This window comes from Somniosus microcephalus, chromosome 10, assembly GCF_052327205.1.
Source record: "Somniosus microcephalus isolate GS21.2 chromosome 10, FLI_Smic_1.0, whole genome shotgun sequence".
Lineage (NCBI taxonomy): Eukaryota > Metazoa > Chordata > Chondrichthyes > Squaliformes > Somniosidae > Somniosus > Somniosus microcephalus.
Window position 1 is genome coordinate 199,150,203 of NC_140996.1, and position 27,290 is coordinate 199,177,492.

Here is a 27,290-nt window from a genome sequence, read left to right on the forward strand (position 1 = left end):
TGCAAGTCAAAAGTAAAACTTTCAGCAGTCCCTAAGACCTGCTTCTGGGAAGATGGACAGAGTAGACAGAGGGAAACTGCTCCCATTGGCAGAAGGGCCGAGAACCAGAGGACAGTGATTGCATTTGGTTCTTTTGCCAATGTAAGAAAAAAACTTTTTTACACAGCGAGTGGCTAAGACCTGGAATGCACTGCCTGAAAGGGTGGTGGAGGCAGATTCAATCACGGTTTTCAAAAGGTTGTTGGATAAGTATCTGAAGGAAAAAAATTTACAGGGCTACGGGGGAAGAGCGGGGGAGTGGGACTAGCTGAAGTGCTCTTGTAGAGAGCCGGCACAGGCTCGACAGGTCAAATAGACTTCTTCTGTGCTGTAACCATTCTATAATTCTATGGGGGAGAAATTCAGTTGTTTGCGCCACCCGTTAGCGCCTTAAGAGGGCAATAAGTGGGGCGCGAGCCAGCTAGCGCCCAGGCGCGGCGAGACCTGCGCCTCTCGCAAAATTGAGCAGACATTTAGCGGCGGCGCAAAACCGCAACGCCCGCTCAGCTGCGCGCACAGCTCCTGACGTCATTTCATGGTGCAACGCCCTTGGGGCGCCCCGAACCGGAAATTCAGTGGTGCCCCCCCCTCCTTTCCGCCTGGCGCTCCTAGCGACTGGTTGACTGGAACGGTTCCCAGTCGCTGCGGGGCTGGGGGGGCACTATTTAAAGGGGGCTCTTCCTGGCTTCTTAGTGGTAGCCATTTTTGGACCATTCCTTCTGTGTGTGTGAGAGAGATTTGCAGAGAGACAAAGGGAGAGAGCTTTCTGCATTGAGTCAGCGCTCACAGAGGTGCTTCTGACCAGAACTTTGTAGTTGGTTTGCTTTTTCACTGGCATAACCTTGAGTGGCCACATACTATGGGGGCTGCAATGGGTGGAAACGTCGGGCTTCTCCATTACATTGAGAGGGCACAGAGATGCCGAGAGAGAGTGCCAATCATGGCCAGACGGAGGAGGGCCAACAGGCGTCGGCACACGAGACTTTACCGTCCCAGGGTTTTCCGCCAACCGTTCTCATACCTCAACATGTCTGAGGAGCAGTGTTTTCGGAGGCTGCGATTCAGCAGGGAGGTGGTCACTGAGCTCTGCCACCTGCTTCAGCCAGATCTGCAGCCTCAACTGAGGAGCAGGACGTCTGTCGGTGGCAGTGAAGGTGACCGTGGCTCTCAACTTCTATGCCACCGGCTCCTTCCAATCCACTACTGGGGCATTGCCAATATCTCCCAGTTCGCGGTGCATTGCTGCATCAGTCATGTCACGAATGCCCTCTTTAAAAGGAGACGTCAGTACATCTCCTTCCCCATGACCCTGGACAAGCAGCAAGAGCGCGCAATGGGCTTTGCAAGAATAGCGGGCTTCCCCATGGTCCAGGACGCCATTGACTGCACGCATGTGGCTTTGCTGGCGCCGCAAGAGAATGCCAAGGATTACTGCAACCGGAAGGGGTTCCATTCGTTGAATGTCCAGCTGGTGTGTGACCACAGACAGCTGATACTCGCTGTCAATGCCCGCTTTCCAGGCAGCAGCCACGACGCCTTCATCCTGCGCCGGACTTCTGTGGCAGACCTTTTCGAAGCCCCGGCTCACCCAGGAGGCTGGCTTCTTGGGGACAAGGGCTATCCTCTGTGCACCTGGCTGATGACCCCGCTCCGTGCGCCCAGCACCCCTGCTTAAGAACGATACAATGAGAGCCATCAAGCAACCAGGAATATCATTGAGCACACAATCGGCGTGCTCAAGCAACGGTTCCGCTGTCTGGACCATTCCGGGGGAGCCCTTCAGTACTCACCTGAGCGAGTCTCCCATTTCGTTGTAGTGTGCTGCATGCTGCATAACCTGGCAATCCTCAGGACTCCGCCACTGCCACCAGACATTGGACCACCAGCAGAGGAGGAGGAGCAAGAGGAGGAGGAGGAGGAGCACCAAGACGGGAGGGAGGCACAAAGTGCAAGGGCTGTCCGTCAGCGGCTTATTGCAAGTCGGTTCTAGGCCCCCTCTGAGGGAATGGCTTGTGCCATTGAAAGAACATGAATGGAACCGTTCCGCAACCCCTAAGCCGGTCAAGGCAACAAATAGTTCAAAGAGCAAACATGCACATTCTGAATAAAGACACTTCTTTATTTAACAAACTGTGTGTCCTTCCCGCATGACAAAGTAATAGAGAGAAACCCCAAAAAAAGCAGTCAGACACATAACTGTCTCTCACAACCTGGCGACAATGAACAAGAGTAACCAAAAAATGACCACGATCCTCTGCCTTCAATAAAAAAAATTAACAGCATTTTGCCACACCTCCTACTTTTTGCCCTTCGAGGGTGATCTGCTTCGCTTGCGAGATTGGCCCTTTCCCACCCTGCAGCTCCTCCGCAATGGGACCCCAGTGGCTGCAGCAAGGCTGGGGGAAGGCTGCTGAGTGTCAGAAACTGAGACTGCAGATGCCCTTGAGGTACGGCCTGGACCAGCTCTGGGCCTGGAGGGCCCAGCTGCTGACTGCTCAAACTCTGCATGGGCGGCACCAGTCTGTCCTACAGGTGGTGGCAGCTGCAGTGGAGAAGTGACCGTGTTGGCAGCAGGAATGCTGCCATCCTGTCAGAGGACAGCCACTCCCTGGTCGGACGACAGACTGGCACTCCCACGGGGCAGCACTGCAGCATGCGGAACAAGCTGCTGAAGCACAGACTGTTGGCCTGCTGCGGCGCGGCGAGGGCCCTGGCAATTCGTGCCCGATCCAGCGAGGGTGGCAGCAGTCAGTGCTCGTGTGGCCTCAATCTGCGTCTGCATCAGACCAGCCACTGACTGACTGCATTGCACCACTAAGCACTTGCGTGGAAGCTGCCTGTGCTGTGCCGAAGTCCTGCAGGCTCCTTGCCTGTGCTGCGCCGAAGTCCTGCAGACTCCTTGCCAGTGCTGCGCCGAAGTCCTGGACACTCCTTGCCAGTGACTCAATGGATTTGGGCATCCTTGCCACTGCAGCCATGAGGTCAGTGTGCCTGTGCTCCGCCTGGGCGCTCATTTCAGTGAGGAGCCGCACCTCTTCTGCGCTCGCTGTAGCAGGACTCGAGGCCAGACTCTCCCTCCGGGGAGAAGGCCGCTGGGCCCCGGAGCTTCACCCTCAGACCATTCCCCCCTGCTCCCCTCCAGGGAAGACGTGTCCCCATTATGGCCATGGGCTGCCTCGGCTGAGGGTGGCACTGATGGTCCGGCTTCCTCTTCCTCCTCGCCTTCAGAGTCACTCATAGTGGCAGCTTGAGGGCCCGCCTCCTCACCTGGCGAATCAGCATCTGAAAGCAGGGAGGTACAAGAGTTGCTTTAGCGTGAGGACAGGGCGGCAGCAAGGGAGGCATGAGTGCTGCAATGCACTGTATTGGTTCGATAGTGGCAAAGGATGCTGGTGTGAGGCACAAGTGGAAGGAGAGAGGTCAAAAAGGTGATGACCTTACCATTGCTGTCCAGAACGGGGTCAACATCTCCAGTGGCGACGGGGCCAATCATCCAGCCTGCCATAATCTGCTGGACTCGCTGCTCCGGATCGCTGAGGTCTTGAAGGTGAGGCCGGCTTCCCCCCGGTCCGTTGCTGCTGCCTCCTGTTATGGGCCAGCTTGCCCTGCAAGAGAGAGGACGGGCTCTGAGTACAGCGTGATGCCCTGATCTTGGCTGCACTGCCTCCCATGGTCGATTAGCCCACAGTGTGTAAAATGCTGAATGTGAGTTTCATGAAAGGCCCATAGGTTTTGGATGAGGGCTGGGCATTGGGGCTTTCAGGACCCTTTGGCCATAAAGTGAGGTGGACATGCAGGGATGAAGAGGATACTGAAAAGGGTACTCACCCTGACGACCCGAGTGAGGTCGTTGAACTTCTTCCTGCATTGCACAGGGGTCCTAGGCACCATGCTGCTGGAGGTCACTCTGTGAGCCACCTCCCTCCAAGCTTTGCAATAATCGTTGGGCAGCGGCCTCCTGCGACTGTCCGGAAACGGGATAGATCGCCTGCGCTCCACCATGCCAACCAGAACCTGCAAGGCCCCCTCACTGAACCACTGCGCTTGCTCCCTGGCCCTCTCCATGGTCCTAGGCGTTAGAATGTGGCAGCAGGTCTGTTCAGGCCGAGAATCAGGGCTCCGATGCGCAGGGTGTGGCTGCAATCCAAGATCGAACCTCCCCTTTAAGAGCTGACCAGCGCCAGCGTGTGTGTACAATTGCTAACCGGCCACACCTGCACTGCGCCCGCCCTCGGTGGTAGCAGCTCGCTTCTCCGGCTTAACGCCTTAAGACAGTCATGCAGCGCCTGTTTTAGCGCTCCAAGCACCTCCTGGGGCGAAGCAGGTCAATTTAGCAGTAGGTGGCGATAATCTGCGCCGGGCGCTAAATTTCGCGCCCGCTCGAGTATTCCGCCCGAAACGTGGCGATACTGAATTTCTCCCCCTATGTGTCTTCTGGGAAACGGGTCTTATCAAATCCCAGCAGTGTTGTTTGTCTTGCAGCTGGCTGCATGAAATCCACTTGGGGGACTCGGTGGCACTACTGCATATAAAAGCACCTGAAAATTGTTTGAATAATGCTTTGCAATTCCAATGTGTGGAAGGAAGTCTTCTAGAGGTAGTTTCAACAGGGAGGCAAATATCTCTGTGCATTATAAAATACAGGAAACTCTCTTTTTTAAATCTGGCACCGACTGGACCGGCGTGGTGCCGGTTGATCAAAAAGTCCAGATTACAGAGAGGAATATTTACCAAGGTGCGAGAGCCCCGTACACGGCCACAGGTGCAGGAGCCCCGGTTACACGGCAGTTGTGCAGGAGTCCCGGGTATACGGCCACAGATCCAGGAGTCCCTGTTGCACGGCCACAGGTGCAGGAACCCCGGTTACACAGCCACAGATCCAGGAACCCGGTTACACGGCTACTAATATATAGTAAAACTTACGTGAGCCTACTCCTGAATTTTGCCGGTTAAGAGAGATTTCTGGATATTGGGCCAGTAATTCCGTTCCCAACGCGTGAGTACGGGCGGTGTACTCACGCGTGTGGCCAGAGGAATTGCCGGATTCCAGCATGCGCGGGAAACCGACATTTCCTCTCCATGGAACTAAGGGGTTAAGAGGTCCAACGCGTGCGCGCAGGACTCTGCGCGCACGCGTTGAACTTCCTTCGTTTTGACAGGTTTGCGCGTGTGCAAGGGCCTGGACTTTTTGGAAATGAAAAAAGGAGGCGTAAGTAGTGGATTCTTGAAGGTAAGTGGTCTATTATTTAAAATTATTACATTTTTTCCACAGCTTCATTGTTTTTAAGGACTGTACAGTAAGGTAAGTTTATTTTTAGACCCGAATTCGTGTAAAATTATTTTTTTCAAAAATTTTATTAATTGTTTTAAATCGTTTTTTAAAGTTATTTATAGTTTATTTAATTATTGGGATGTTTTTTTAAATTTTAACTAAAGTTAAACTAGTCTTTTGGGCGCCGTACTTTTCATGAGTTTGACAGTCTTTACTATCAAACTCATGAATGAGTTTCCCCTCCCCTGATTGGCTGCAGAGTGCTCACCTGATCCCAGCCGGCACATCGCACTAACTACGCCGCTGGATCAGGTAAGCACATCGCGCCGACATCTGAACCGGGCCAGTGACAGGAAACGCAAGCAGGCCCGGGCTTCAGATGTCGGCGCGCAGGGTGAGTGCACATCGGGGGCTTGCACGCGCGGCAAGCTCCCGATCCTAATTTCAGGGCCATTAGGTGCCGGTTAAAAGAGAGTTTCCTGTAAATGGGGAAAAAGGATTAAAAACGCATTTAGACATTTGTTATTTTAATCACACTGTTAATCCAATGAATACGATAGTGTTATACCCCATTGATTGTCATAAAATATCTTTATCACCCCGTTAAAGTGCTGAATGACATTATTTACTAAGTGCATTGTGTAAAAAAACAAGCTAGACATTCTATTGCAATGTGAAGTGTTAAAGTAAGACCTCCTTCCTGAAAACCCTGCACAGATTGTAAATTTGAGTAACATGAGGAAATATGTAAATAATATATTGCTAATATCGTACAGCCCATTAAAATAATTCTGTAACTAAGTAAAATTGTAACAGAATTGTACTTTTCATTTTCTTGTGAAAATAATGAGGTAATGCTCTTCATTTCTATGGTTTCCTAGACAATAACAGTTTTTGAAACTCTTGAATGGTTTCCTTTTACGTTTTGAATCACCGTTTTGTTAATCTGAACAGATGCTGTTTGCATGGATACCTTTTGGCTGAAGAATTTCAGATACTGGATGGCTATTAATCCCAGAAATAGAATTTTCTAGCAGCCTTGAAGGCTTGATCCAAAATATTAATATTTCTTTTTAAATTTCACATGACCGTTTCTTGTCCTTTGAGTCATAGAATGATGCAGCACAGAAGTAGGTCATTTGACCCATTGGGCTCGATTTTGCCAAGCATGAGGAGGCGGGTTTGGAGGCGTGCAAGGTGGTAAAATTGCAAAAAATGGCGGGCGGGCCCAATCCCACCTCCGAGCAATTTTCCCACATGCGTGTTTTCTGACCCCGTTTCCATCCCACCTCCAAGAGGTGGGATAGGCCCTTAAGGCCCTTAACAACCACTTAATTGCCTCTATTATCCCATTTTGAGAGGCCTTTCCGATTTTCAGACATTTCCCCCATCCTACACGCCGCCTCTGGAACACGCCAGGTAATTCTGGCGGCCTCCCAATTGGATTGCTTACTAACAGCTGCAGCTCCACCATTACAAAGGAATTTTCACCGATGATCATTTGCAGGTGGCAGAACTTTGTTGTCTCAGGTCTGGCTGAACTTTTAGCAGGCCTACTCAGTGTTGTGGAAGTTTGGAGCCTGACACCCATCTCCAGTGTGACCTCCTTGGAAACCCCTCTCCCCACCTTGACTAAGCACTTCCCCAACTGAGGCATATACCAGAAGCATGGCAACCATTTAATTCCTTTCCTCCTGGACATCAGATTCAGATGAAGACCAGCTGTGGCAGCAGCAGAACCATGAGCAACAGCAGCACCAACAGCAGGAACATCAACAAGAGCGCCAAGCTGCTAGTCACCCACCTGAAGATGCACAGACCAGAAGGCGCCAGAGCACCACCATATTGCTGCCCGGGATGCAAGGGACACACTCATGTTGGTCACATTTGCTTAGCCTGCACAATCAAACAGTTTAGCCTCGCTCCTTCTTACCAGAGCATCGACAATGGACACGAACCTGCGGATTCCTCTCACGCTGACCACCATACTGACAATTGCAAGCCGCCCTAAGCCCTGAATGTGGAAGTCCCATTAGCGAAATGACACACGCCACAACTGCAACAGTTTGCCATCAGAATTTTTTATGACAATAAGCAACTGATGGCTTCTCAAAATTAAACACATTACACCCAAGTGACAACCCTTGTGACTACTTGTGCAATATCTTCCTCTTACGCGTGCTCCTACGTGGTGCTTCCCTGTGGCTTCAGCAGATATGGAGGCCCCTTGCTCACTTTCTTGCTACTCCTGTCTCGACACCTTTGGCAGGCGTCCTCTGGGGTTGCGAACCTGTGAGGGCTCGGCAACAGTCTGCTGCTCCTGCGGCTGCGCAGGGGTTGAGACGCCGATCTCAGTTGGGTGAGGACTCTGGTGGGGCTTTGACCGAGGGCTGTGCAGTGGCATGGTCATGTGAGCGCTTGGAGAGGAGCCCCCACTTCCTTGTTGTATGCCGCCAACATCCCTCTCATGGGTCAGCCCCGCTTCTGAGCTAGCAAGTGGCTGGACAGCGCCTTGCTGCACTGCAGGGGGGCCATGAGGACCTGTTTCTGCACTGGAAGTCCTACTCCAGAAGACTTGCATGAAGGTCTGGTTTGTTTGCTCAATAGCTGACCATCACTCCTCGAGATGTCAGTCTATTCTGAACAATTACCATGTTTTCCATACCCTGGCGACTAAGCTCCTCCATGGACGTAGCCATCCACTCCTCTACCATAGCCATCCTCTCCTCTACGGTAACCAGCCTTACTATGGAGGTAGCCATCCTTTCCACGGAGGTTGCCATCCTTTCCGCGGTGATGCGTTCCCGCGGTGATGCGTTCATGCGCCAATGCCTCCACAAAGGCTCTGCTCATGTTCGCGATCGACTCCTCCATTCGCTCCACACTCGCAGCGGCCCTGGAGACAAAACCTGCCAGAGACTCCTGTTCCTGGAGTTCAAGCACCGCTCTACTGGATGGACCCGGAGGCACAGGGTCGACATGCAGCTGAGCTGGCAGAGTCCTGCATCCTCCGATGAGGACTCTCCACTGCTGTCCCTGTCTCCACCATCTGCTGATGCTCACTTGTGAGCTGTGATACACCAGAAGACAACACTACTCTATCTCGCGAAGGTCCCACCGAGGTGTGTGTGTCTATGCTGGTGCTAGGTGCTCTGAATTCTGCTGACGCTGCGCCCTCAGAGGTTGCAGCTTCCTCTGAGGAGTCTGGAAGCTCGGGCTCTTCCTCCTGGACAGTGGGGACGGGGGCTCTCGATGGTTTTGTGGGGGAGTAAAGGAAAGAGTTCGAGATGTGAGGTCAAGGTTACATGAACATTGAAAAGTGCAGATGATCATAAGTCAATCTGTTAGAGCATCAGCTTCATTATCAGTGACTCATGCAATGTTAATGAGAGAGATGCCAAACTATTCTGTCACCAGCTTGCTGCGATGCGCCCATCTGTCCATTCCCCCAGTTGGGAATCCTCCTCGATCCCGGCGATCTCCAGGGCCGCCGCCTCCCAGGGGGTGAGCTGGGCTACTGAGGGTGGCCCTCCTCCGGTCATGGCTCTTTCCCTCTTATTGTGGGCTCTCTTTTCCTGCAATGAGGGACACAAGTGGAGTTTGAGTGAGAATGAAGGAGTGAGCGTAGAGAATCCATAGCATAGATGCTTAGAAGGATACAAAGGACCCTCCCTGTGTGCTGAAAGTTGTTGTCCTGGCATCACAGTAATAGGGAGTGTGAGGGCTGCATGGTCGAACAGTTAAGTGAATGTGATTTTAGAGAGAGAGGGAATGGGTAAGGGTGCGGGCATGTAAGTTGAATGTGGAGGAAGAGGTTGGCAAAGCAGAGTGCTGGTGAGGAGAGGCGATGGGGATCAGATTAAGGGTGATGGGAAAGTCATACTCACTTTTCCTCTTCGGAGAAGATCATGAAACCTCTTCCTGCATTGCAGCCAGGTTCTGCGGCTCAGTGAGATGGAGCTGACCTCCTGGGCCACATGCAGCCACACAGCTTTTGTCTGCTGGGGTGGCTTTTTTTCTCCCCGAGGAAGGGAACAGCACCTCCTTCCTGGATCTCGCTCCCTCCACCAGAGCTTGGAGGGAGGGCTTATCGAAGCGTGGAACATACTTTGGCCTACTGCTGGACATAGTTGATGAAGAAGGCGAAGACAGCAATCGCCATAAAGGTTGCAGTCTCCAGAAGAAGCAAGGCTGCTTGCAGGCCTTAAATCCAGCAGCAATGATGACGTCATCGGAGGCGACTTTCTGTCTGAAAAGACTCATTGGGCCAGGGGTTCCCACACGCAGGAAATCAATTGGCCAATTAGGGGAAAATCCCACTTTTTCAGCACTTCAGTTAGGAGTCGGGGTCCTGGCACGATTTCCACCTGCCACGCTCCAATCCGCCCACACTGACGAAATCCAGCCCATTAAGTCTAAACACACTCCTGCTCATCCCCATGCCATTTAATATAACTCTTTTGGACTTTAATGTTTTTTTCTAGTCCTGTACATTCTATGTTCCTTGTTTTGGTATCGCATGCTTCTCGGTACAAAACCAAGAATTCCATTTGCCTTTTTATGGCCTTATCTACTTCACTGTCACCTTTAATGACCTGTATATCTACTTACAAAGGTTTCTCTGATCCTCTACTCCAGTTAAATTCTTAACATTTAAGGTACATTTTATTTTGTACTTCCAAAGTGTATTATTTCTTCCAAAATGTATTACTTCACCATTTTCTACATTAAACTCCATTGCCCAGGTATGTCCTGCCTACAAAAAGCAGGACAAATCCAATCCAGCCAATTACCACCTCACCAGTCTACTCTCAAAGTGACGGAAGGTGTCGTCGACCGTGCTATCAAGCGGTACTTTAACCTGCTCGCCGATGCTCAGTTTGGGTTCCGCCAGGACCACTCGGTTCTAGACCTCATTACAGCCTTGGTCCAAACATGGACAAAAGAGCTGAATTCCAGAGGTGAGGTGAGAGTGACTGCCCTTGACATCAAGGCCGTATTTGACCGAGTGTGGCATCAAGGAGCCCCAGTAAAATTGAAGTCAATGGGAATCGGGGGGAAATTCTCCACTGGCTGGAGTCATACCGAGCACAAAGGAAAATGGTTGTGGTTGTTGGAGGCCAATCATCCCAGCCCCAGGAGTTCCTCAGGGCAGTGTGCTAGGCTCATCAATGACCTTCCCTCCATCATAAGGTCAGAAGTGGGGATGTTCGTTGATGATTGCACAGTGTTCAGTTCCATTCACAACTCCTCAGATAACGAAGCAGTCTGTGCCTGCATGCAGCAAGACCTGGACAACATTCGGGCTTGGGCTGTTAATTGGCAAGTAACATTCGCGCTACACAAGTGCCAGGCAATGACCATCCCCAACAAGAGAAAGCCTAACCACCTCCCCTTGACATTCCATCCTTGGCATTACCATCGTCGAATCCCCCACCATCAACATCCTGGGGGTCACCATTGACCAGAAACTTAACTGGACCAGCCACATAAATACTGTGACTACAAGAGCAAGTCAGAGGCTGGGTATTCTGGGGCGAGTGACTCACCTCCTGACTCCCCAAAGCCTTTCCACCATCTACAAGACACAAGTAAGGAGTGTGATGGAATATTCTCCACTTGCCTGGATGAGTGCGGCTCCAACAACACTCAAGAAGCTCGACATCATCCAGGACAAAGCAGCCCACTTGATTAGCACCTTAAACATTCACTCCCTCCACCACTGTGGCTGCAGTGTGTACCATCTACAAGATGCATTGCACCAACTTGCCAAGGCTTCTTCGGCAGCACGTCCCAAACCCGCGACTTCTACCACCTAGAAGGATAAGGGCAGCAGGCACATGGCAGCACCATCACCTGCAAGTTCCCCTACAAGTCACACACCATCCTGACTTTGAAATATATCGCTGTTCCTTCATTGTCGCTGGGTCAGAATCCTGGAACTCCCTCCCTAACAGCACTGTGGGAATACCTTCACCACACAGACTGCAGCGGTTCAAGAAGGCGGCTTACCACCACCTTCTCAAGGGAAATTGGGGATGGGCAATAAATGCTAGAGTTGCCAGCGACGCCCACATCCCGTGAATGAATAAAAAACAAAATTACCACCTATCTATCCAACGCCCACATCCCGTGAATGAATAAAAAACAAAATTACCACCTATCTATCCAACCTATCTATTCCTAAGTCTATATCATTTATATGTATGTAATAAATAAGAGCAGTCTTCAACACAGCTACTTGTGGAATGCCATTCACATTTTCAGTCTGAAAAATGTCCTTGCCCTACAACGCAGGTGGCGCTTTTGCTTCCTGTCATTAGCTGTCTATCCATGTGGCCACATTCCACTTAATTCCACGTAGCTTTATCTTTTGCCATGCGGCACATTATCAAATGCTTTTTGAAAACTATCTAAACTATATCCAATTCATTTCCTTTTATCTATCCTCTCTGCTATATCTGCTCTGCTATTTCTTCAAAGAATTCTGTAAAATTGGTAAAACATGACCTGCCTTTTAGAAGTTCATGCTGACTGGCCCTGTTGAAGTTATGTTTCTCTAAGTGCTTAGTAGTTTCATCATGCATTCTAGAATCTAGGGGGGGGAAATTGGGTTGCTTTGCGCCTCCCGTTAGTGCCCCCGGTGAATGCTAAAGGGGCGCAAAGCCCCTAGCCCCCGGGCGCGGCGGCACTAACGCCTCCCATGAAATTCAGTGGGAGGTTAGCGGTGGCCGGTAGCGCCCCATGGTGCAGCGGCGCCGGTGATGGCGTCATCATCGTACACAGCGCCCCGGCAGCAAACCTCGGTTGCGCCCCCTGACCTATCGGCGGACGATATGTCCAACAGAGTCAGGGTAGCGTTTTTTGCAGCCGTGGCAGCGCAAATTAAAGGGCAGGTGTCGGGCGGCCATTTTTTTTGGCCGCTTGCCAGCACCTGCCCCCTTCCCCTTTTTTATTCAGAGTGCCGGCTGCGATCGTTCAGCCTGGCACTCCGCTTGAGTGCCGGGCTGCTTTCCCGATAACCCGCTCCCTGGTGGTCCAGCAGGGCCCCAGAGCGTGCAGAGGTAGGCCCCTCCCCTTTAATCAGGGGAGGAAGGCCTGCAATGACGAGGCGCTACGTGCCGACGTGCATGGAGCTGTTGCATGTAGCGGTGCAATATTCACCTGTAGTGCCCCAGGAAGGAGGTGGAGCGCTTCCAGTAGCGCACCGCCTCCTGCTTGGGGCGCTACCACTGAATTTACGGCGTAGGGGGCGCTAACTTTTTCGGGGCACTAGAAGTAAGTCTATCTGGCCTGTAATTTCTTGGCTTACCTATCTCTTTGTTTGAAGAGCGGTCTGACATTTATCGTCATCCAGTCCTCTGGCAATATTTTCCATTCCAAAGAATTTTGAAAAATTTTAGTCAAAGCCTCTGCTATTTCTTCTGCACTTTCCTTCAGGATTCTTGGATGTAAGCTATCGGGTTCAGGTGATTTGTTTATCCTAAGTTGGAGTAACTTCTTTACTGGTCCTTGACTTTTCTTATGTTCTAAATATGCTATGTGCTTCTAATTTTCTAGGGGTGTTTTTGCCATTAGGCCTAGTTTTACAGCCATGGATGGGTTCTGCAGCAATGGCTGCTTCCTCTGTTTCTGTAGTGGTTTCATCACTATTGCTAAGACTGTAAGTAACTGAACATAACATTTTCCCCGTATTGAATCTATGAATAGTAGGGACTAATTTCAGAAACAAGTTGACCATTCAAAGTGACCTATTTAAAATACCAATATGTATTTTATTTTTATTTTTTGAAAGGAAAAAGTAGTGGATAACAATGTTGACTCACAGCAGAACAGGTGAAGCTGTTTCAATTAACTCCTTTCGATAAGTAGTTACAAATGGGATTGGAGGCTACAGCACTGAAATGGCCATAATCAAAGCTACAAACGACATCCTCTGTGACCATGGTGCATTATCGCTCCTCGTCCTTCTCGACCTCTCTTTGGTGCGATTAACCATACCATCCTTCTCCATTGTCCAGCTCAATGGGACTGCTTGGTTCCATTATTACCTATCCAATCATAGACGGAGCATCTTTGTCCCCTCCTCTTCCTCATCTACATGCTGCTCCTTGGCAACATCTTCCAAAGACATGGGGTCAGGTTCCACATATATGTTGAGTACACCCAGCTCTCCCCTCCACTACGTTGCCAACCCTTCCACTGCCTCTATGTTGTTAGACTGCTTGTCCAACATCCAGTCCGGGATGAGCCACAATTTCCTCCAGTTAAATTTTGGGAAGACCATCTTCGGCCCCCATTTTCAAACTCTGTACCCTTGACACCTAATCCATCCCTCTAAACTACACTGGTTACAATTGCATGTCGGAAAAGCCGAATTTCTCGCCACAGAGATCGCAAGATATTTGTGGGAAGCTTACTTCAGGGCCAGCGGCAAATGCCCTTGCTTCACCGCTGACCGCAATATGATTGAAAACAAAACCAACGTGTTGTGCTGTGCCTATCACTATTAATTTGAATCAGACAATTTAGAATCCGAGAGCAATCTCCGTGTTTGATTGACTGATTTTGCCCATTTGAAATAATCACACCTACTTAGTGATTAAAATGGTATGTTTGCCTATCTGGAATTCTGAGTATAATTTACATATATTCTGTCATCTTGCCGTTCTCCATTGCAGCTACAAGAAGCCAGATGTAGAAAAGCTTGAATCTCGAGCACAGAGCCGCATAAAGCAACTTACACCATCGCAAATTAGTATCCATATTGGAATGGATGACAGGCGACAAGATTCTCCAAGGCTCAATGCCTGGGACCGAGTAAGACATATCAGTCAATTATCTCTTAACTCACTGACTTCTGACAAGCGATCAAATCAGAGCATATCTCTAAACGGGGAACATGATAAAAGGTCTCTGCTGGTTGGAGAGCAAAATGAGGAGCATAGTATCTAAGGCATTGATGAGGGTTATGAATTGAGAAAATATATTTTTAAACATTGTGACCATATTGTGCCCGTCCAACTTGAAGCTCATTAAATGGCTGACAGCAACAAAACTGGACCCTGTCCAAGGCAGATGTATTCTTATTTGATGTACTCGATGTATTGGTGAAGACTAAGCTGCTTCATTAATATTCACTTGTTTTGAACCAAAAGTACACAACCGTTCTCAAACAGCAGTTTCTGAGGTTTAGGCTTGGAAAAACCCATTTTGTACTGAAAAGAAAGAAAGACTTGCATTTATAGAGCACCATTCACGACCACCGGACATCTCAAAGCGCTTTACAGCCAATGAAGTGGAGTCACTGTTGTAATGTGGGAAGTAATGCTAGGGGCTTTACTCGTTTGAAGTGGGTGGTTGGCCTGCACAAAACCTCAATAAAACCAAACAATTTTGATATTTTACTTAGACTTTAAGAATGAGAGGACAAACAGTGGTTCTGTACATTTCTCCAATCCTGTTGTGCAATAATCAGTGACAGATTATGAACAGAGTGAATTCCTGCAAATGTTACTTGATGGAAACATGAAATCTTGAAGGCTTAATTTTTGTGTCACTTTTTAAATCAACAAATCCTTAATATCAATGTTTATATCTTTCTATCATGCCTTTTTGAAGTTGCCAGATAGAAAAAAAGATTGTCCTGTTTGTAAAAATCAGCCAAACTTTCTTCCTTAATAGTTAACACTCAAAACTGCTGTGCCATGTTGAGATCTGAGTCAAACTCATGAATAAGGATGAAAAAAACGGACTCACAGTCTGCTTTTTACCGATGGGTACGTGCCTCCTACTAGTTAGTTCTAGGGCTGAAGATCAGGAAAGGAGATAGCCATTTCCTCTCCTTTTGTCAGCATTCCTGACTTAAAAAATACCACAAAATGAATCACTGAAGGATAATTTAGAATAAGGAGTAAAGTACTTCTGAATGTGACATTGGAGATATTTTTGATTCCATTATGAATTTTTAACAACAGGCGTGTGCACACTTTGCATCAGAGTCTGAAACTGGCCGATAGAATGCTGATAACCACTGGCTGTTGTGAGTGATAACGGTACAGTTACAGCACATCATTTGCGTTGCCACATACACAAAATTCCTCAAAACTGGTCAAATTTCAGCTTCAGGATAGATGACATTCCAAAATCACACTGAGCAGCAAGCCGACAAGAGTAGGAATATTACCACATAATGGCCCAGAAATTCGGGTCGGAGGCTTCCCGCGGGTGCCAGCCTCCGACCTGCACTTACCTACTGCGCCGGCCGTTGAGCTGTGGGCCCGCGTGGGATTCCGATCCTGGGCCTCCTCCAACTGCCGGCGCGCAGTGCTTGCGTATCCCAGGGGCGCAGTTAGTTCGATGCGTCCCCTGGGATCACGTGGGCCATGGGGAGCCAATGGTAGCAGGGAATGCTTCATTCATAAGTTTGACAGGAAGAGCTGTCAAACCTATTAAATACTATAAGCCCCAAAACATCACTAAAACTTCAAATACATTTTTTTATTGCATTTTTTAAATAAATAACTATAAATTACATGAAATAACTATTTTAAACAATAATTTAAATTTTTGAAAAAATTAATTACATTTTCTAACGGGGCTAAAAATAAACTTACCTTTCTTTAAAGTATTTAAAAATAATAAACCTGTGGAAAAAATGTTTTAATTTTAATTAATTCACCACTTGTTAAAAGCAGGCCTTGCGCTTGCTTTTTAAAAGTGTAACTGCTGAAGACTTGCCCTCCCGGAGAACCCTGCAGAAAAAACGTAAGTTCGATGCGCACGCGCTGCCTCTCCGGCGTATGCGTTCAACCTCTGAACCCCTTCCTTTAAGGGAACGGAAGTTCCGGTTTCCCGTGCTTGCGCAGTGCATGCACGAAACCGGCACTTCCATTGGGCCTATGGGGGAGTACCTCGTGCGTACTCACCCGTGGAGACCCGAATTTCTGGGCCGATGTGTGCATTCAAGTGCACATTATGGTAATAGTGACATGCTCTATTGTCTTATGCTCATATCATCTTTTTCTTTTCAGCATGCAGATAGGGGCAATATTATAGTCACAGTTGCCATTCAAGGTAATTGAATTCTACACCATATATAAAATAAGGTACAGATGCATGATTGAATAAGCCTTGAAGTAATATAGTATATGCCTTAAAATATATCAGTAGCAAATACAGATTTTCTAGGTGTAAGCTAATTAAAGGTATTTATTGATGGAGCATAAATTGTTTTGATAAAAAAAATCAATTTTATACATACTGGTTTTTACTCTGCAATTTGACATTTTTGTAATCACAAAGTTCCTTTTTAAGAATCAGTGGATGTTTGAGCTTTTTAAAAATGCATCAAGAACAATGTAAGCAGTTTATCTCCAAAGATCATTGTTATTGTTTAGCTTATGATGCAGATTTTTTTTTTAAATAAAGCATTTTCTTTAGGTTTGATTTGATATAGTGATATTGTATAAAAGTTTGAGTTAGACTGGTCCACCCTTTCTCTAGGGTAGAAACATAGGAAGATAGGAGCAGGAGTAGGCCATTCAGCCCCTCGAGCCCGCTCCGCCATTCAATGAGATCATGGCTGATCATCCAAATTCAGTACCCTGTTCCTGCCTTCTCTCCATATCCCTTGATCCCTTTAGCCTTAAGAAATATATCGAACTCCTTCTTGAATATATTTAATGAATTGGCCTCTCCTGCCGCCTTTGGCAGAGAATTCCACAGGTTCACCACTCTCTGGGTGAAGAAATTCCTCCTCATCTCTGTCCTAAATGGCTTACCCTTACCCTTATCCTGTGACCCCTGGTTCTGGACTCCCTGACCATCGGGAACATTCTTCCAGCGTCTAGTCCGGTTAGAATTTTATAAGTTTCGATGAGATCCCCTCTCATTCTTCTAAACTCCAGCGAGTACAAGCCCAATCGACCCAATCTCTCCTCATGCGTCATTCCTGCCGTCCCAGGTATCAGCCTGGTGAATCTTCGCTGAACTCCTTCCATGGCAAGAACATCCTTCCTCAGATAAGGCGACCAAAACTGCACACCATACTCAAGATGTGGCCTCACCAAGGCCCTGTACAACTGCAGCAAGACATCCTTGTTCCTGTACTCAAACCCTCTCGCTACGAAGGCCAACATACCATTTGCCTTCTTAACCGCCTGCTGCACCTGCATGCTTACTTTCAGCGACTGGTGCACAAGAACGCCCAGGTCTCGTTGCACTTCACCTTCTCCCAATCTATTGCCATTTATATAATAATCTGCCTTCCTATTTTTGACACCAAAGTGGATAACCTCGTATTTATCCACGTTATATTGCATCTGCCATGCTTCTGCCCAATCACCCAACCTGTCCAAATCATACTGGAGTTTCTCGGCATCCTCCTCACAGCACACACGCCCACCCAGCTTTGTGTCGTCTGCAAACTTGGAGATATTACATCTAGTTCCCTCATCCAGATCATTAATATATATTGTGAATAGCTGGGGTCCAAGGACCGATCCCTGTGGTACCCCACTAGTCACTGCCTGCCACTTGGAAAAAGAGCTGTTTATTCCAACTCTTTGCTTTCTGTCTGCCAACCAGTTCTCTATCCAAGTCAATACTTTGCCCCCAATATCCAAGTCAATACCTTGCCCCCAATCCCATGTGCCTTAATTTTACATGCTAATCTCTTATACGGGACCTTATCGAACGCCTTTTGAAAATCCAAATACACCACATCCACTGGTTCTCCCTTATCTATTTTACCAGTTACATCCTCAAAAAATTCCAGTAGATTAGTCAAGCACGATTTACCTTTTGTAAAGCCATGTTGACTTTGTCCGATCCGGTCAATTTTTTCCAAGTGATCTGCTATTACATCCTTTATAATGAACTCTAGCATTTTCCCCACTACCGATGTCCGGCTTACCGGTCTGTAATTCCCCGTTTTCTCTCTACCACCCTTTTTGAACAGTGGGGTAACATTACCTGCCAATCCATGGGTACTGTTCCAGAGTCTATAGAATTTTGGAAGATGACCAGCAATGCATCTACTATTTCTAGGGCCACTTCCTTAAGTACCCTAGGATGTAGATTATCAGGCCCTGGGGATTTATCGGCCCTCAATCCCATCAATTTCCCTAACACCATTTCCCTACAAATACTGATTTCTATCAGTTCCTCCCTTTCATTAGACCCTATGTTCCCCGACATCTTTGGGAGGTTATTTGTGTCCTCCTTTGTGAAGACAGAACCAAAGTATGTATTTAATTGGTCTGCCATTTCTTTGTTCCCCATTATAAATTCCCCTGATTCTGACTGCAAGGGACCTACGCTTGACTTCACCAATCTTTTTCTCTTCACATTCTTTTCGATAAAAGCTTTTACAGTCAGTTTTTATGTTCCTTGCAAGCTTACACTCATACTCTATTTTCCCCCTATTAAATAATCCCTTTGGATCCTAAACTGCTCCCAATCCTCAGGTTTACTGCTTTTTCTGGCCAATTTATATGTCCTCTCCTTGGATCTTATGCTATCCCTAATTTCCCTTGTTAGCCACGGTTGAGTCACCTTTTTTGTTTTATTTTTATGCCAAACTGGGATGAACAAATTCTGTAGTTCATCCATGCGATCGTTGAATGTTTGCCATTGCCCATCCACCGTCAACCCTTTGAGTGACATTCCCCAATCAATCCTACCCAACTCACGCCTCATACCATCGTAGTCTCCTTTATTTAAAGGAGGATGAAACTTTTGGGTTTTTTATTTGTTACTCTCTCTTAATGTTGAAAGCTGACTTATTGAATTAGATGCAAGAATCTTTGGGTGGAAAAATGAAGCTTCTGAAATGTTATGTCACAGCAGCTTTTAAAAATTTGCATGGCAAAGAAACAACTGTCATATGAAATCTGAATGATAAATTTCAATTGTGTATGAAATGCACACCATTTTTCCAGTTACAATTTTAGTTTTTTTTAAAAAGGCCATAATGGTGTCCAAGTCGTAATCATATACATTATATAGAAGGCATAATATGTAACTGAAAGTGCATATTTGCAGTAAGTAGAAATGGTATTGAAAAACAATTTGCTGTCTTTATCACTGTTACAAAGACAAGCTCCTTAAGCTCAAAATATTGGCAGCAGTGTTACACATGGAATGAAATTTACTCTGATCAAACAATGTCTGTTTAATGTTTCTTTTTATCTAATTGCATGTACCAGATGTTGCTATGAAATGTAAATATAGTGGAATCAAATAAAGCATTAATGTCTTTTTGTTTTATTCTGGATGACTTTATTTTACTGTTGAAGATAGCAATCACCCATTTACAGCAATGTGCCACCAAGACATTTTGTGTAGATGTCAGAGAATCCCAACATCAGTAACTTGAAGCAGTGATTTTAAGTGTGACAAAGTGAGTCATTTTTTAGCCACCAAGGCATTTTAGTATATGTTCACTTAAGTATTATATGTTCACTGACGTTCTGGGGTTTGTGCATATTCCCCACTGTGTCTCTCAGAATTGTCAACATTAAGAGATAAGAAATTTTAATGTCAGTATTTTTAAAACATTAAACCACAAAGAGAGCGGGAGGAGCGGCACAAAGAGCGCCGAGAGCGGGAGCAGCACCGGAAGGAGTGGACCTGGTGGGAGCACAGTGAGAGCCAGCAGTTAAAAGGAGCAGTCCCGAGCGGCAGCATCTCAACAGAGGCAGTTTTTGGAAAAAGTGGCATCGGCACAAGGGAAGGAGCTGATTGGTGAGTAGCTGGTGAGTGTATTTTTTTAAGTTTATTACTGCTAAGTTAGTTAATAGCCTATTAAATAGAGTGAAAGAGCTGATTGCTGATTAGCAGGGGAGTGTTTTTTGTTAAGTTTTAAGTTTATTTCTGCTGGGTTAGTTCTTAGTCTATTAAATAGAGGCATGGCAGGGCAGCTCAGTCCCGTGGAGTGCACATCCTGTGCCATGTGGGAAGTCCTGGACGCTTCATGTAGCCTGGACAACCACATGTACGGGAAGTGTCGCCAGCTACAGCAACTCGAGTTTCGGAGCTTGAGCGGCGGCTATGTCACTGCAGTGCATCCGCGAGGCTGAGAGTTACGGGAATAGCACGTTTCTAGAGGTGGTCACCCCGCAGCTTAGAAGTATGCCGGCAGAGAGAGAGTGGGTGACCACCAGACAGAAGAGGAGGACCAGGCAGGTAGTGCAGGAGTCTCTGGAGTGCATCGCGCTCTCCAACCAGTATTCTGTTCTGAGTACTGGTGAGGGTGATGGTTCCTCTGGGAAGTGCAGCCAGAGTCAAGTCCACGGCACCATGGGTGGCTCAGCTGCACAGGAGGGGAGAAAAAAGAGAAGAGCAATAGTGGTAGGGGATTCAATAGTTAGGGGAGCAGACGGGTGTTTCTGTGGCCGCAGACGTGACTCCAGGATGGTATGTTGCCTCCCTGGTGCCAGGATCAAGGATGTCACTGAGCGGCTGCAGGACACTCTGAGGGGGGAGGGTGAACAGCCAGAGGTCGTTGTCCATATCGGTACCAACGACATAGGTAGGAAGAGGGATGAGGTCCTGCAGGCAGAGTTTAGGGAGCTAGGAGAGAGATTAAAAAGCAGGACCTCAAAGGTAGTAATCTCTGGATTACTCCCGGTGCCACGTGCTAGTGAGTACAGGAATAGGAGGATAGAACAGATGAATGCATGGCTGAAGAGATGGTGTAGGAGGGAGGGCTTTAGATTCTTGAGGCATTGGGACCGTTTCTGGGGATGGTGGGACCTGTACAAGCCGGACGGGTTACACCTCAACAGAGCTGGGACCAATATTCTCGCAGGGAGATTTGTTAGTGCTGTTGGGAAGGGTTTAAACTAGCTTGGCATAGGGATGGGCACCAGCATATAGGAGTAGAAAAGAGGAATAAGGTGCATAAAAGAGTGATTGTGTTGGATAGTACTAGAGGGGGTAGTAGTACCATATTAGATAGGAGCAAACTAAGAAAGACTATAAAAAATTCAAAAATGGGTTTAGAATGCATGCACGTAAACGCACAAAGTGTGATGAATAAGGTTGGTGAGCGACAAGCAAAATTAGCCGTGTGGCAATATGATGTGACAATAACGGAAACGTGGCTTAAAAATAGTGAGGACTGGGCATTTAATATTCAAGGGTACAAGATGTTCAGAAAAGATAGGGATGGAAAAAAGGGAGGTGGGGCGGCAGTGCTGATTAAGGAATCCATTGTAGTGTTGGAAAGGGAGGATGTCCTTGAGGGGACAAGGACAGAATCCATTTGGTTAGAGTTGAGGAGCAAAAAGGGTATGATCACACTATTGGGGGTATTCTTGATCACGCTATTGGGGGTATTCTTGATCACGCTATTGGGGGTATTCTATAGGCCTCCAAATAGTGAGAGGGAGGTACTGCAGGGAAATCACAGAGATATGCAAGAGCTATAGGGGTAAAAATTTGATTGCTTTGCGCCTCCCGTTAGCGCCTAAAAGGGCGCTAATGGGGCGCAAAGCAACTAGAGCTTGAGCGTGGCGCCTCCCACGAACTTCAGTGGGAGGTTACCGGCGGCAGTAGCACCCGGCAGCACTGCACCGCCGCCGATGACATCATCACCGTGCACGACCTTTGGGTGTGCCCCAGACTTACCGCCGGACGCTATGTCCGACGGAGTCAGGGGGGCCTACCTGTGGCCGGGGAGGCGCAATTTAAAGGCGAGGTGCGGTGCGGCCATTTTTGTTGCTGGCCACTTGCCTGTGGCACGTAGCTCCGCGATATTCCCTCGCAGTGCCCCAAGAGGGATGCGGGGCATTTCCAGTAGCGCCCTGCTTCCCTCTTGGGGGCACTACCACTCAATTTAAGGCGCGGGGGACGCTAATTTTTCTGGGGCGTTAAAAGCAGCGCCCTGGCGAAGTTAGTGCCCCAAATGGGGCGCTATTCAATTTTTAGCCCATAGAATGGTGATATTGGGGGACTTTAATTACCCAAATATCGATTGGGATAATGCTAGGGTAAAGGAAAAGGAGGGGGAGGAATTTCTGAAATGTTTTCAGAATAATTTCCTTGACCAGTATATCCTTGGCCCAACTAGGAAGGAAGCATTGCTGGATCTGGTGCTGGGGAATGAGGTGGGCCAGGTCGACCAAGTGTCTGTGGGAGAACACTTGGGTACGAGTGATCATTGTATCCAAAAGCTTTTATAAATATATCAAAAGGAAAAGACTGGTGAAAACCAAAGTTGGTCCATTGCAGTCAGATACGGGGGAATATATAATGGGAAATAAGGAAATGGCAGATCAACTAAATGCATACTTTGGGTCAGTCTTTACGAAGGAAGACACAAAAAACCTCCCTGGGATATCGGGAAAAATAGGGACATTGGCAAAGGAGGAACTGACGCAAATCAATATCTCTAAGGATATGGTGTTAAGGAAGCTAGGGGGATTGAAGGTGGACAAATCCCCAGGGCCTGATGACATGCATCCTAGGGTACTGAAGGAGGTGGCCCTAGAGATAGCGGATGCACTAAGGATGATTTTTCAGAATTCATTAGACTCGGGAACAGTGCCGATGGATTGGAGGGTAGCTAACGTTACCCCACTATTCAAAAAGGGGGGTAGGGAAAAAGCAGGTAATTACAGACCTGTAAGCCTTACATCAGTTGTGGGCAAAATGCTGGAGTCCATCATTAAGGATGAAATAGCGGAGCACTTAGCAAATGGGGACAGGATAGGACAGAGTCAACATGGATTTACAAAGGGTAAATCGTGCTTGACTAATCTATTGGAATTTTTTGAGGGAGTAACTGGTAGAATAGATGGGGGAGAGCCAGTAGATGTGGTGTACCTGGACTTCCAAAAGGCCTTCGATAAGGTCCCACATAAAAGATTAGCATGGAAAATTGAGGCTCATGGGATAAAGGGGAAAGTTTTGGCGTGGATAGGGAACTGGCTGTCAGATAGAAAACAGAGAGTTGGAATAAACGGCTCATTTTCTGAATGGCAGGCAGTAACAAGTGGGGTACCACAGGGATCTGTCCTGGGCCCCCAGCTGTTCACAATTTACATTAATGACCTGGATCAGGGAGTCGGATGCAGCATTTCCAAATTTGCAGACGACACTAAACTAGGAGGGGGGGTGGGCTCAGAGGAAGAGACCAGGAAGCTCCAGAGCGATTTGGACAGACTGGGCGATTGGGCGGATAAATGGCAGATGCACTATAATGTGGACAAGTGCGAAGTTATCCACCTTGGGTGCAGGAACGGGAGGGCAAATTATTATTTAAATGGCAATAGATTGGGAGAGGGGGAAGTACAGAGAGACCTGGGTGTTCTTGTACACCAGTCACTGAAGGCGAGCATGCAGGTGCAACAGGCGGTCAAGAAGGCAAACGGTATGCTGGCCTTCATAGCAAAAGGGTTAGAATACAGGAACAGGGATACCTTGCTGCAGCTGTACAGGGCACTGGTGAGACCACACCTCGAGTACTGTGTACAGTTTTGGTCGCCTCATCTGAGGAAGGATGTTCTTGCCATGGAGGGGGTGCAGCGGCGATTCACCAGGCTGATACCAGGAATGGCGGGAATGACCTATGAGGAGAGACTATGTAGTTTAGGGATGTACACACTGGAGTTTAGAAGATTGAGAGGGGACCTCATAGAAGTGTATAAAATTCTGACAGGTCTAGACAGACTGGATGCAGAAGGAATGTTTCCCTTGGCGGGTGAGAACAGAACTAGAGGACATAATTTAAGGATAAGGGCTAAACCATTTAGGACAGAGATGAGGGGGAATTTCTTCACTCAGAGAGTGGTGAACCTGTGGAACTCATTGCCACAGAGGGCAGTGTACGCCAGCTCATTAAATATATTTAAGAGGGAATTAGATATATTTCTACGGGCAAAAGGGGTTAAGGGTTACGGAGAGAAGGCGGGGACGGGATACTGAATTAAAGGATCAGCCATGATCTCATCGAATGGCGGAGCAGGCACGAAGGGCCGAATGGCCTACTCCTGCTCCTATCTTCTATGTATGTATCTATGTATAAGTTTTAGATTAGCAATGGAGAGGAGCATGGAACAATCTAGAGTGGAACTTCTAAACTGGAATAGGGCTAACTTCAATGGGATGCGAAAGGACCTAGCCAGGGTAAAATGGAACCAAAGGCTGACAGGAAAAACTGTAACGGAACAATGGGTGATCTTTTAAGGAGGAGATGTTCCAAGTACAGGCTAGGTACATTCCAACAAGAGGGAAGGGTAAAGGAACCAAAGCAAGGGCTCCTTGGATGACTAGGGTGATAGAGAAGATGATGAAACAAAAAAAAGGGTGTATGATGCATGTCAGGTGAATTCTTCAAGGGAGAACCAGACCAAATACAATAAGTTGAGAGGGGATGTGAAGATGAAAATAAGATTGGCAAAGCGAGAATATGAGAGTAGAATGGCGGTTAACAAAAAGAAATCCAAATATTCTACCGGCATGTAAGCGGGTAGTAAGAGGCGGGTGGGGCCTATTGGAGACAAAGAAGGTGATACATGCTTAGAGGTGCAGGGCAAGGCTAGCAGACTCAATGAGTACTTTGTATCAGTGTGTACTAAGGAGGTGGATGCTGACAAAATATCGGTAGAGGCAATAGAAGGGGTGAAAATTGATAGTCAGGCTGTACTAGAAAGGCTGGGTATGCATAGAGTAGACAAGTTGACTGGTCAAGATGACTTGCATCCCTGGTTGCTAAGGGAATTGGGCGAGGAGATAGCGGAAAGGCTTTCCAAAATTTTCCAATCTGCCCCGGGGGGGGGGGGGCGGTGCCTGAGGATTGGAAAGTGGCAAATGTGACACAATTGTTCAAAAAAGGGTGTAAGGACAATCCTAGTAACTACAGGCCTGACAGTTTAACATCAGTGGTTGGTAACGTTTTAGAAACAATAATCAAGGAAAAAATTAATGGGCACTTGGAGAGGTTTAAGCTAATTAAGGAGAGCCAACACGGATTTGTGAAAGGCAGATCGTGTTTGACTAATTGAATTTTTTGATGAAGTAACAGAGAGGATTGATGAAGGGAATGCAATGGATGTTGTGTATATGGATTTCCGGAAGGCGTTTGACAAAGTACCACATAGAAGGCTGGTTAACAAAATTGAGGCTCATGGAATAAATGGGTCAGTGGCAGCTTAGATAAGGAATTGGCTTAAGGACAGAAAACAGCGAGTTGTGGTAAATGGCTGTTTTTCAGACTGGAGGATGGTAAATAGTGGTGTTCCCCAAGAGTCAGTGCTGGGGTCACTGCTTTTTTTGATATATATAAATGACGTGGATATTGGAATACAGAGTAGAATTTCTAAATTTGCCGATGACACCAAACTTGGGGGTGTGGCAAACAGTGATGATACCAATCGACTGCAACAGGACATAGAAAGGCTCGCAGAATGGGCAGACAAGTGGCAGATGGAATTTAATACAGAGAAATGTGAGGTGATGCATTTTGGCAGAAGGAACAGGGAGAGGTAATATACACTTAATGGCACAGTTTTAAAGAGTGTGCAGGGACAGAGGGACCTGGGAGTTAATGTGCATAGGTCCCTGAAGGTGGCAGGACATATTGAGAGAGTGGTTAACAAAGCATATGGGATCTTGGGCTTCATAAATAGAGGTATTGAGTACAAAAGTAGAGAAGTTATGCTGAACCTTTATAAAGCGCTGGGTAGGCCACAACTGGAGTATTGTGCCTAGTTCTGGTCACCACACTTTTTAGGAAGGGTGCGAAGGCCCTTGAGAGGGTGCAGAGGAGATTTACCAGAATGGTTCCGGGGATGGGGGATCTTGGCTACAAGGGCAGGTTGGAGAAGCTGGATTTGTTTTCATTAGAGCAAAGGAGGATGAGGGGTGATTTGATAGAGGTGTACACGATTATGATGGGTTTGGATAGGCTAGACGGAGAAAGGCTGTTCCCACTAGTTGATGGTACAAGGACTAGGGGACACAGATTTAAGGTTTTGGTCAAGAGATACAGGGGAGATGTGAGGAAAAACTTTTTTACGCAGCGAGTGGTGAGGACCTGGAATTCATTGCTGATGGAAGTGGTGGAAGTGGAGACGCTCAATGTTTTCAAGGGGAGACTGCATAGGCACTTGAGGGAAATAAACTTGCAGGGCTATGGGGATAGAGCAAGGTAATGGGACTGACTGGATGGCTCTACAGAGAGCCGGCACGGACTCGATGGGCTGAATGGCCTCCTTCTGTGCCGTTATGACTCTATGACGAAGTACCAGTGTAAAAGCCGAACCCATGACATTCCTGTTGGGTGGCTGAGTGTCAGAAGATCGCTTGCACCCTCAGCCTTATGAGCCCAAGATTCTGGCTGAAAATGTTTCTTGTACACTGGATTTTATACTCACCAAAAACTGCCACAGTGGTAATTCCATGATCTTGCATGCCCAACGGGGAACTACACACACAGGGAGTATGGGTGAAATGGTACCTTTGGAAATACATTTGGGAGATGTAGAAAGTTGGAGTGGGAAAAGTTGAAAGGAACACTTTTTTTCTTTTCCATTTATCATTTTTTAAATAAATAGTTTTATTTAAACACTAACAGTGACTACACTTCAAAAGTGCTTCATTGGCTGTAAAGTGCTTTGAAGCATCCTGAAGTCGTGAAAGGCTCTATCTGAGACAGAAAAAAGCAGCTTATGACAAATGTAAGGTTCATAATACAGTAGAGAACCAAGCTGAGTACAGACAGTACACAGGAGATCTAAAACAGGGAATAAGAAAGGGAAACTCCTCAGATAATGAAGCAGTCAGTGCCCTCATGTAGCATGACCTGGATGATGTTCAGGCTTGGGCTGATAAGTGGCAAGTAGCATTCGCGCCACACAAGTGCCAGGCAATGACTATCTCCAACAAGAGAGAGTCTAACCACCGCCCCATGGCATTCAATGGCATTACCATCGCTGAATCTCCCACCATCAACATCCTGGGGGTCACCATG

General features: G+C 47.4%; 1 protein-coding gene across 1 annotated transcript in view; it reads left to right on the top strand.

Annotated features, from left to right (window-relative positions):
* The window catches only part of LOC147111989 (copper-transporting ATPase 2-like), a 122,401-nt gene extending 102,819 nt beyond the window's left edge, over positions 1 to 19,582 (top strand). Inside the window, 2 exon segments of the mRNA XM_085999439.1 lie at positions 12,872 to 12,974; positions 13,993 to 19,582. Coding sequence (XP_085855565.1) covers positions 12,872 to 12,974; positions 13,993 to 14,266 — 377 coding nt within the window. The 3' untranslated portion in view covers positions 14,267 to 19,582.
* Positions 19,583 to 27,290: the final 7,708 nt, after the last annotated feature.